General features: G+C 38.1%; 1 protein-coding gene across 2 annotated transcripts in view; it reads right to left on the bottom strand.

Annotated features, from left to right (window-relative positions):
* The window catches only part of CFAP299 (cilia and flagella associated protein 299), a 714,944-nt gene that overhangs the window by 21,739 nt on the left and 681,000 nt on the right, over nucleotides 1-12,205 (bottom strand). For both annotated transcript variants that reach the window (XM_027544866.1, XM_027544865.1), the window contains exon 5: nucleotides 7,395-7,524. In XM_027544866.1, the coding sequence (XP_027400667.1) occupies nucleotides 7,395-7,524 (130 nt within the window). The remainder of the gene's footprint in view (nucleotides 1-7,394; nucleotides 7,525-12,205) is intronic.

Raw genomic sequence — 12,205 nt, 5'->3', positions numbered from 1 at the left:
ATGCTGAAGAAGCTGAAGTTGAATGGTTCTATGAAGACCTACAAGACCTTTTAGAACTAACACCCGAAAAAGATGTCCTTTTCATTATAGGGGACTGGAATGCAGAAGTAGAAGTCAAGAAACACCTGGAGTAACAGGCAAATTTGGCCTTGGAGTATGGAATGAAGCCAGGGCAAAGGCTAATAGACTTTTGCCAAGAGAACACACTGGTCATAGCAAACACCCTCTTCCAACAACACAAGAGAAGACTCTACACATGGACATCACTAGATGGTCAACACCAAAATCAGACTGATTATATTCCTTGCAGCTAAAGATGGAGAAGCTCTATACAGTCAGCAAAAACAAGACTGGGAGCTGACTGTGGCTCTGATCATGAACTCCTTATTGCCAAATTCAGACTTAAATTGAAGAAAGTAGGGAAAACCACTAGACCATTCAGGTATGACCTAAATCAAATCCCTTATGATTATACATGGAAGTGAGAAATAGATTTAAGGGACTAGATCTGATAGACAGTGCCTGATGAACCATGGACGGAGGTTCATGACATTGTACAGGAGTCAGGGATCAAGACCATCCCCATGGAAAAGAAAAGCAAAAAAGCAAAATGGCTGTCTGAGGAGGCCTTAAAAATAGCTGTGAAAAAAAGAGAAGCAAAAAGCCGAAGAGAAAAGGAAAGATACAAATATCTGAATGCAGAGTTCCAAAGAATAGCAGGAAGAGATTAGAAAGCCTTCCTCAGCAATCAGTGCAAAGAAATAGAGGAAAACAACATAATGGGAAACTAGAGATCTCTTCAAGAAAATTAGAGATACCAAGGGAACATTTCATGCAAATATGGGCTTGATAAAGGACAAAAATTGTGTGGACCTAACAGAAGCATTCTAATCAAGGCTATGGTTTTTCCAGTGGTCATGTATGGATGTGAGAGTTGGACTGTGAAGAAAGCTGAGCGCCAAAGAACGTTGCTTTTGAACTGTGGTGTTGGAGAAGACTCTTGAGAGTTCCTTGGACTGCAAGGAGGCCCAAGTCTATCCTAATGGAGATCAGTCCTGTGTGTTCATTGGAAGGACTGATGCTGAAGCTGAAACTCCAATACTTTAGCCACCTCATGCGAAGAGTTGACTCATTGGAAAAGACCCTGATGCTGGGACGATTTGGGAGCAGGAGAAGGGGATGACAGAGGATGAGATGGCTGGATGGCATCACCGACTCGATGGACATGAGTTGGAGTAAACTCCGGGAGTTGGGTATGGACAGGGAGGGCTGGCATGCTGTGATTCATGGGGTCCCAAAAAGTTGGACATGACTGAGCGACTGAGCTGAACTGAACTGAACAGAAGCAGAAGATATTAAGAAGAGGTGGCAAGACTACACAGAAGAACCGTACAAAAAAGATCTTCACGACCCAGATAATCACGATGGTGTGATCACTCACCTAGAGCCAAACATCCTGGAATGTGAAATCAAGTGGGCCTTAGAAAGCATCAGTACGAACAAAGCTAGTGGAGGTGATGGAATTCCAGTTGAGCTATTTCAAATCCTAAAAGATGATGCTGTGAAACTGCTGCACTCAATATGCCAGCAAATTTGGAAAACTCAGCAGTGGCCACAGGACTGGAAAAGGTCAGTTTTCATTCCAATCCCAAAGAAAGGCAATGCCAAAGAATGCTCAAACTACTGCACAATTGCACTCATCTCACACGCTAGTAAAGTAATGCTCAAAATTCTCCAAGCCAGGCCTCAGCAGTACATGTACCATGAACTTCCTGATGTTCAAGCTGGCTTTAGAAAAGGCATAGGAACAAGAGATCAAATTGCCAACATCCGCTGGATCATGGAAAAAGCAAGAGAGTTCCAGAAAAACATCTATTTCTGTTTTATTGACTATGCCAAAGCCTTTGACTGTGTGGATCACAAAAAACTGTGGAAAATTCTGAAAGAGATGGGAATGCCAGCCCACCTGACCTGCCTCTTGAGAAACCTATATGCAGGTCAGGAAGCAACAGTTAGAACTGGACATGGAACAACAGACTGATTCCAAATAGGAAAAGTAGTATGTTAAGGCTGTATATTGTCACCCTGCTTATTTAACTTATATACAGAGTACATCATGAGAAATACTGGGCTGGAAGAAGCACAAGTTGGAATCCAGATTGCCGGGAGAAATATCAATAATCTCAGGTATGCAGATGACACCACCCTTATGGCAGAAAGTGAAGAGGAACTCAAAAGCCTCTTGATGAAAGCGAAAGTGGAGAGTGAAAAAGTTGGCTTAAAGCTCAACATTCAGAAAACAAAGATCATGGCATCCTGTCCCATCAGTTCATGGGAAATAGATGGGGAAACAGTGAAAACAGTGTCAGCCTTTATTTTTTTGGGCCCCTATGTCACAGCAGATGATGATTGCAGCCATGAAATTAAAAGACGCTTACTCCTTGGAAGGAAAGTTATGACCAACCTAGATAGCATATTCAAAAGCAGAGACACTACTTTGCCAACACAGGTCCATCTAGTCAAGGCTATGGTTTTTCCAGTGGTCATGTATGGATGTGAGAGTTGGACTGTGAAGAATGCTGAGCCCTGAAGAATTGATGCTTTTGAACTGTGGTGTTGGAGAATACTCTTTAGATTCCCTTAGACTGCAAGGAGATACAACCAGTCCATTCTAAAGGAGATCAGTCCTGGGTGTTCTTTGGAAGGAATGATGCTAAAGCTGAAACTCCAATATTTTGGCCACCTCATGTGAAGAGTTGACTCATTGGAAAAGACTCTGGTGCTGGGAGGGATTGCGGGCAGGAGGAGAAGGGGATGACTGAGGATGAGATGGCTGGATGGCATCACTGACTCGATGGACATGAGTTTGAGTGAACTCCAGGATTTGGTGATGGACAGGGAGGCCTCGCATGCTGTGATTCATGGGGTCGCAAAGTGTCATACAGGACTGAGTGACTGAACTGAACAGATCTGAACTAGTCCAAGGTCCTCACCAGTTCTGCATTTAAGGCTTTTCATGATCTTTTCATGCTTTATTCCCATTCCACTCCTTCTCCAGACTAATTCAACAGCTAGCTTTAGCAATTTAGGTCTTCCTTTCCTTTGTTTTACAGTCATCAACCTTATCTTTGCTAATAGGTTTCCTTCTAGGTATCATCTTCATCTCTATGAGTTCAATTCCTAATCATTCTTCAATTTCAATGAAAGATTACTTCCTCCATTATTCCTTAACAATCTCCAATGCTCTCCCTGCCCTAGATCGAAAGTCATCTGTCCCCTGAATCCCCAAAGCATTTCTATTTTTTTTTATAGCATATCACTTTCCTCCTTAGGTTGCCCTTATATTCTTTACATGCCTGTTTTCTTAAAAATCCTGTAAGCACTTAAAGGGCAAGTGTTGAACTCATACACTCTTTATGCTCCCTATGGTGTCTCATATTTAAGTTTAAGTTTCATCACTAGTTTCTACTAATAAAGAAGTCTGTGACCCTGAGCAAGTCATTTAACCTGTTTGTGTCAATTTGTTCATAAATCAAAAACATATTCTAACAGTCTGAATTTGAGATGGATTAAATTACATATTCCTGGGGCTGCACAAGAACACTTGGAAGTACATACTAAAATAAAGATTCCTGCATAACTTCAACAAAGCCTCAAATTATGGCCACACTACTAGCTGTTTCCACCAATAAGTTCCTATAATTATTTTTTCTGACTTACTTGGATCAATACAGAGTGGTGTGACTGTGCCATTCCTGACTGTTACTGCTACCTCAAGCATCAGTGACATAGTATACGCCTCCCCTTTTTGTTATGTATAGCATTGCATTTGTGTTTGGAGGGAATCATACATTCAATCATTTATGCCATAAATATTTATTGAGTTATCTATTAACCAGACATTTTTCCAGGTGATAGGTTCTATTCTCAGATTAGTAAATAGAAGAGGGGAGGGGAAAGGAAAAAAAAAAAGGTATAAGTATGAAAGTTTTTTTTTTTTTCCTATTTTAACTATTCTAAACAATCTCTCATTAGTAGATTATGAAACTTTTAGACCACCTATGTTAGGCTAAGACTCAAAGCAAACTCTTTCATGGTTAATGTTTCCTAAAAGCAAAAGGAAAATTCCTTTTTTTTTTTTTTTTTCATTTGTGCAGATGATGCAGAGCAGTGAGTACAAAGTGTGTCCACTCAATCCTTCTAAAGATAATACACTGGAAACAGTTTGGTGGGTGTGAATCACTCAGACAAGCATTCTTCACTCAGAAATAGAAACTGGCCTTATTTGTTCCAGATGTTATACAGCTGCAGGGAAGTTAAAGCCAGTGGTCCTGTTTTCAATGCAACCAAACTCTTATTGCATTTGGAATTTCTTAACCAATGAACTCATGTTACTTGTTCTAAGACATGCACGATTTTCTTTTTTCCACTCTTTCCATTTACAAACAACTCTGTTTCAAGGGAACCACACTTCAGAATTAATGAGTCTACATCTGTGTAGTACAAAGGAAACACATCCTGTTTACCACTGTCTCCACCTTTCATATATCTCAACCTCTTTAATTTCAGGCATAAAATATCTCAAAGAGAGTACTTGAAGGAAAGAAAAAGGAGAGTTGAGTTGTATGGTTCTTAATATTTTACAGCTCTTTAAAGATGGAATTATGAGATGTTCATCTTAGGAAGAATTTTAAGCAGAATTGTTAGGGAGGATATTGAGTACAAAGATGTAACTCAAATTGTTGTTTGTAGTTTTAAAAACTTGACTTATTAGCTTATTTCTTGACTTGCCTGTAGGTTTGTAAGAGCTACTGTGTTGATGCATGAAATATAAAATGATTATGGCTCTTTGAAGAGGGTAAATAAGTTAAGAAATTAAGTAGGTGATAAACATGCTAATTTTATATCTAGTCCATAAAAATGAAAATATATGTGTTCTGTATTGTTTGAGAACACTTGTGTCTGGGACACACACAAAGTACCAGATCTTGAGATTATTGTTTTTATAGGGAAGACTTTTTCAAATTGTGGTTCATGGACAATCTACAGCAGAATCACACTGGTAGCTTTATGAAAATATGTACTTCTAGGCCCAGTTGAGTTAGAATCTCTTCAAATTGGGCCTGGGTAAAGCTAGAGGGACTCCAGAGATCAAACAACAACAACAAAGTCTCATCTTCCAGCTGTGAACAGCAAAGCCTAGACAAGTTAAGTGAATTTCTCAAAACCATGAAGCCAGTTAATAATAAAGGCCTAGAATTTTGTTTATTAATGCTAAGACCAACATTCTTTTCATTAGTTTTTATCCTTCAAAAAGATAAAAAAAAAAAAATTTAAAGGAACATAACAAATAGGGGCTTCCTAAGTGTCTCGGTGGTAAAGAATCCATCTGCCAATGCAGGGGACACAGGAGATGGGAGTTCAATCCCAGGATCAGGAAGACTCCCTGGAAGAGAAAATGGCAACCCACTACAGTATTTTTGCCTGAAAAATTCCATGGACAGAGGAGCCTGGTGGGCTATATTCCATAGAGTTGCCAAGAGTTGGATACTACTGAGCAACTGAGCAAGTACTCAAATATCACTGGATGCCTCACTTAACAATTCTTTTATATAATATATTTTATGAAAGTGTTAGTTGCTCAGTTGTGCTCAACTCTTTGCAACTCCATGAACTGCAGCCTGCCAGGGTCCTCTGTCCATGGAATTCTCCAGGCAAGAATATTGGAGTGAGTAGGCATTCCCTTCTCCAGGGGATCTTCCCAACCCAGGGATTGAATCCAGGTCTCCTGAATTACAGGCAGATTCTTTTACTGTCTGAGACACCAGGAAGACCAATATACTTTATACATGTATAATATAATATAAAGTCATATACTTCTATTATTAATTATCCAAATCCTTATTCTCCAGGATTTTGGAAGTACCTTTCCTTCAGAGTCACCATGAATCTTTTGAGTTAAAATCTTCCAGGAAAAAGAGGAAAATGTTATGTTTCATGGATTATTGATTAAGTCTTTGAAATTTCATGATTGATTATTATGGAAATGAGTGTTTATTAATTAAACTATTCAAACCATTCAAATAGCAGTTTGGATTCAGTAATGATTCTTCAAAGACATACACAAAAACTGTAATTGATGGCATACATTCTTGGTATATGTATATGGCATAGGTTAAAATCGAGCCTTAAAATAGTCTGTGTGATGCCATTCAAAACTGATTCAAAAACTTGTTCCACACATATTAATAGTGCTATTATCGTTTTATATGTTTTCTTATGTATGTAGTTTAGTCTACAAAAAGGAAAAGACTCTAGCATAAGAATGCTATTTATTAGGTTTTCTATAATTTGCCTCAAGTGATAGTGTGCTGACACTCATTTGGGGCTTCCCAGGTGGCTCAGATGGTAAAGAATATGCCTGCAATGTGGGAGACCCGGGTTCAATCCCTGGGCTGGGAAGATCCCCTGGAGAAGGGAATGGATTCCCATTCCAGTATCCTTGCCTGGAGAATCCTATGGACAGAGGAGCCTGGCGGGCTACAGTCCATGGGGTGGCAAAGAGTCAGACACGACTGAGCAACTTTCATTTTCACTTTCTGACACCCACATATGAGTAAAGAGGCACTATCAGAGACAAGGTGTGCACATATACTTCTCTGCTATTCATAAGTGAACACTCATAAATGCCTTGAAGACAATATTGTTTTCAGTGTTGCTGCTGCTGCTGCTGCTAAGTTGCTTCAGTCATGTCCGACTCTGTGCGACCCCAGAGATGGCAGCCCACCAGGCTCCCGCGTCCCTGGGATTCTCCAGGCAAGAACACCGGAGTGGGTTGCCATTTCCTTCTCCAATGCATGAAAGTGAAAAGTGAAAGTGAAGTCGCTCAGTCATGTCCGACTCCTAGCGACCCCAATAACCGTAGCCTACCAGGCTCCTCCGTCCATGGGATTTGCCAGGCAAGAGTACTGGAGTGCCAATGCCTTCAGTGTTAGTCACATATAAAAAAGGGATATTAGAATTCTGGGTATGTATGTGAGATGAGAGCCTCTCTTCTGTAAATGACTCATCACCAAATTCTGTGACTAGACTCCACAGAATCAGAGCAAAAAATGGATGTGAAGTCTACTGGTTCTCTGACCTAAGTCTGCTGCCAGGCAAAGAGGAGTGTTCCCATATGTGAGTTCCATTTAAATCCCCCCCAAATTCTTCCCTGTTGATTTATTAAGTTTTGAAGTTTTTTTCTTTCTTTAAGGATAGTAGACGCTTGTTTCCACATAGCTTTTCATTTATAAATTAAAAAAAAAACTTAAGGTCAATTATTTAATAATTTTTGAGTGATAGTAAAGATACAATAAATATTATGAGATTCATAAATGTAAAAGCAGATGTACCTTAGGGTCCACATTGAGAATTTTTCTGTCTCTTTTGTATTTGAAAAGTAAGCCTTCTGGATTATCGGCAATCACTTGGTAGTTGGGAGTTGAATTCCAAATAGCAATATGACTGTCCCAGTTGTAAAAACTATAAAAATAAATATTTATTAGGAATTAATACGCATAATGAAATAAATGGACAAATATATTCCAGACAATATTTGAGGCAGGTCAGCTTCAAGATAAATGGATAAGATCATAGTCTGTAGAACCATGCAGACCACAGGTATGATTAAAATTCTTGCAGAAAAGATTAGACTGGGTTCTTAATTGTTTAGATACATATTTATGACTATTTTGCATGATTTCCTGGTTTGGACACTCTAAGATCTAGGGCCTATTCCAGGATTATATTCCCAGGAAGAAGAAAATTGATGTAATTTAAGGCTATTTCTTCTAGCTCAGACTCTTCAGGTTATTGAGTATTCAGAGTATTAAATAAGAGACTGTTTACTGGAAGGAAAAGTAGGCTAAGTCACTTCTTTTCATTCAAAACCAATTAATTTGTTTCTTTAAGGCTCTATTTTTCAATGATACATTTCCCAGGCAGTAAGAAAACTACTTGTGTTTGAGAGGTGACCACAGGCCAGGCATGATGTGATGTATTCTACAACAACATCCATATGAAACTGCTCTTACTTCGCAGACAAGACAGATATTAGAGGAGTTCAACTAGTATAGTTAACATTCTAAATCTAATATTTCAACCCAGATCTGTGTGTTTCAAAGCACACACATACTCTTTCTTCCATTCAGCATTGCCTGTTTAACTCTTTCTTTGGATGATCTTCTATGGAAACTTTGTATTTTTTCCATGTCTTATTTTATATCTATTTGTCAATACAAATACAATGCTGTTATGTGTTAGAAGCATCCTCAACATACTTATTTTTACATATCTTATTCCCATTAACACATTTCTAATATTATGTTTGCTTTTAAAATGACAGCTGTCAAGATAAGACATGTATAGCTCACAGCCCAGTATGCATCTCAAATATTTTTAATATTTATTTTTAATCATTTCCCCCTTATCCTATTTCTGGGTTGTTTTGCCTTCTATCACTGCTCTTCTTCGTTTTGAAAGAGTAGATTTCATTGATTAAAGTCACCCTGAATTACATTGTTTTCTGAGGCATCAACATTTTGCTATTACCTGAAAATGTGATATGTTTACCTTCAAATATTTTAATATTCAAAAACTGATTGTATAGATCATATATCTTCCGGGGTGCATATGAGTGAGAACTAGTCTCTCTCATCCCCTCTTCTTCTATGGTCAAGACATAATAACATCTGCCTTTTCTGAGGCTTAGAGTTAGAAAAAGAAGTTTTTCAACCACCTCTGTGTTTTCTCAACCCTTCCCAAGAGAGCAGGAATGACTATCTGATTAACGAATTGAGGGCCCGAGCTGAACATTCATGCTTTCTAGGTCCTCACTTTAGCCAGGTTTTGGCAGGCTCAATGCTCAATAGGTTGATGATAGGAGAGTCGCCAATAGTATTGGTGGTGAATTTAATCCAGTAGAAAAGGAATTACAAGACAATTTGACTTCACACTCAAACTGGGTTCCTCAATTCAGTTTAATTCATAATAAGGAAGATAAATTGACCTCCATCCTCCTGGGTGTTCAGTTAGGAGACCGACAAACTGGAATAAGGGGCATGGGTGTGATTCTCAACTTTATGTGTGTGTATTTCTGAGATATATAGATAGAGACAATCTCAGTAAAATGCTTGAGTCATAGTTATACTCTGAGGGGCATGGTTTGTATCACACATTCCTATCTTGTTGCTCAGACTTCAAATGAAAAGCCTCATTGAAGTTCAGGCAGATTTTTTGAATATATATTAATATGTATATATACACACTTTTTATGTAAGAAAGTCAATTTGTCTAGCACATGGTACTTTTGATGAAGTGACTTGGATTTTTGGTCAATACTTTTTGTTCTCCTATTCAGCCAATTCTAATAGCTAATAATTATTAATATTTAATAATGATAACTAACAATAAATAAGCACCATGTACTGGGTAATGTCTTGAGACTAAGGAATCTATTATACCATTAATCTTATTGTCAACCCCATGAAGTAGGCATAAAGCTATCCCATTTTATACATACAGAGACCAGGTGATCGTGAAGTGTGTCTGTGGATGAAAATGAGGAACTGGATTTAATAACATACTGAAAAGTGGATTTAATGGTTATGAGAAAAATGTCAACAAGATAAGAGTCTAGATTACTCTCAGATTTCTGATTTGAATACCTAAGTGGATAGAATTATTAATGTTTACTAGGAAATAAAACACAAGGTAGGGAACAGATTGCAGGAGTTAGAAGGGGATTATTTCAGTTTTAGATGTGTTCAACTTGAAATCCTCAGGAAATATCCAAGAAAATGAAACCAAACCAAAGGTCTTGGTTTGTGCTGTTTACTGCCATATTTCCAATTCCTTTTTACAGCCCATGCCTGACACATGGCAGATACTAAATGTATATTAACAGAATAAATAGGTAATGGATAAATTTCTAAATTTAGAGTTTTCTTAGATGGAGAAGGGGCTTCCCCAGTAGCTCAGTGGAAAGAATCTGCCTGCAATGCAGGAGATGTGGGTTCTGTCTCTGAGTTGGGAAAATCCCCTGGAGGAGGAAATGGCAACCCACTCCAGTATTCTTGCTGGGACAATCCTATGGATGGAGGAGCCTGGCAGGCTACAGTCTGTGGGGTCTCAAAGAGCTGGACATGACTGAGTGGCTGAGCATGCTTAGATGGAGTACCAGCACTACCAGCAGTATTTAAATTCCAATAGGTGGCTGAGATAGATGAAGGAGATAATGTGAATAAGAATGAAATCTGGGAGACTTCCCTGGTGGTTCAGTGGTGAAGACTTCACCTTCCAATGCAGGGGGTGAGGGTTTGATCCCAGATTGGGGAACTAAGATGACATGTGCCTTGCAGACAAAAAACCAAAACATAAAACAGAAGCAATAGTGTAACATATTCAATAAACATGTTAAAAATGGTTCACATAAAAAAAACTTTAATAAAAATTTAAAAAAAAATTTAAAAGAGTGAAACCTGGGAATGTCAATTTTATAGGAAAAGAAGAGGAATCAGTAAAGGAAATTAAAAAATAGTGATCTGAAGCATCAGGAAGAACCAGGAGAGCTATTTTATTGCAAAATCTGAAGAGAGGAGAATATATAAAGAAACAGTATTTTAGGAAAGATTATAGTGCCAAATGCTTTACAATTCAGATAATGTATGAAAAGAGTTCATTCAAATTTTCACTTGGAAGGATATTACGAAAAAACAGTTGCAGTAAAATGGTGGGAGCAAAATTCAGTTATAGAGAATTTAAGAGAAGATGAGAAAAGATCATTGAATAAAAAATTCCTCTATTAATTTAGTTGTGAAGGAAACAAGAAAACTAGGACAGCACTGAAAAGGATACAAAACATTAAAGGTCAGTTTTTTTTTTTAGTATAAACTATTCTTGAATTTGTTTCCATGATGTGAAGAGGGAAAAGTAGAGAAAGCAGGATCCTAAAGCGGCAGGAGGTATAAAAAGGTTTTATCATAAAACAAATTATATATGAAATGATATATTTAATATGTAACAGCATTATGATATATCTCTTCTATGGAGATTAATTTGATTTTAGTAAGAATCCTGCATACTGTTTATTTCTATTCCTATTATATAGATGAGGGCACTGGAGCTAAGGGGCTTCCCATGTGGCTCTAGTGGTAAAGAAGATGCTTGCCAATGCAGGAGATGAAAGAGATGTGGGTTTGACCCCTGGATCAGGAAGATCTCCTGGAGTAGGAAATGGCAACTCACTTCAGTATTCTTGCCTGAAAAATTCCATGGACAGGGGAGCTTGGTGGACTACAGTCCATGGGGCTGCAAAGAGTCAGACATGACTGAGCACATACACTGGAGCTAAGAGAAGATAAATATTTAAAATTTACATTACTAGCAAGTACTAGAATACAGTCTCAAACCCAGTCTATAGGCTCTAAAACAAGTACTCTTTCTTAAAATTTAATTTATTATATTAAGAACACTCAACATGAGACCTTCTCTCTACAAATTTTAAGTGTACATTATGTTGACTATAAGTACAATGCTGTACAGCAGGGCTTTATAGCTTACTTGTCTTGTTTCAGTGAAATTTGATGTCAATTGATTATTAACTCCACCTAGACAGTGTGTTGAAAGCAGAGACATCACTTTGCCAACAAAGGTTTTTCCAGTAGTCATGTATGGATGTGAGAGTTGGACCATAAAGAAGGCTAAGTGCCTAAGAATTTATACTTTTAACTGTGTTGCTGAAAGAAGACTCTTTTAAGAGTCTGTTGGATAGAAAGGAGACCAAACCAGTCAATCCTATAGGAAATCAGTCCTGAATATTCATTAGAAGGACTGATGCTGAAGCTCCAATACTCTGGCTTCCTGAGGCCTCACTGGCTTTCCAATGAGCCAACTCATTGGAAAAGACCCTGAAGCTAGGAAAGATTGAGGGCAAGAGGAGAAGGGAGCAGAGGATGAGATGGTTGGATGACATCACTGACTCAATGGACATGAGTTTGAGCAAACTCCAGGTGAAAGTGAAGAACAGAGAAGTCTGGTGTGCTGCACTCCTTGGGTCACAGAGAGTTGGACACAACCAAGCAACTGAACAACAACAAGCTTTTTGGATTTGGATATCCATTTCCTTTTTCAGATTTTGGAAGTTTCAGTTATTATTTTTTGGGTA

This window comes from Bos indicus x Bos taurus, chromosome 6, assembly GCF_003369695.1.
Source record: "Bos indicus x Bos taurus breed Angus x Brahman F1 hybrid chromosome 6, Bos_hybrid_MaternalHap_v2.0, whole genome shotgun sequence".
Classification (NCBI taxonomy): Eukaryota; Metazoa; Chordata; class Mammalia; order Artiodactyla; family Bovidae; genus Bos; species Bos indicus x Bos taurus.
The sequence above is the reverse complement of the archived record's forward strand: the minus strand, read 5'-3'. Positions and strand labels throughout refer to the sequence as shown.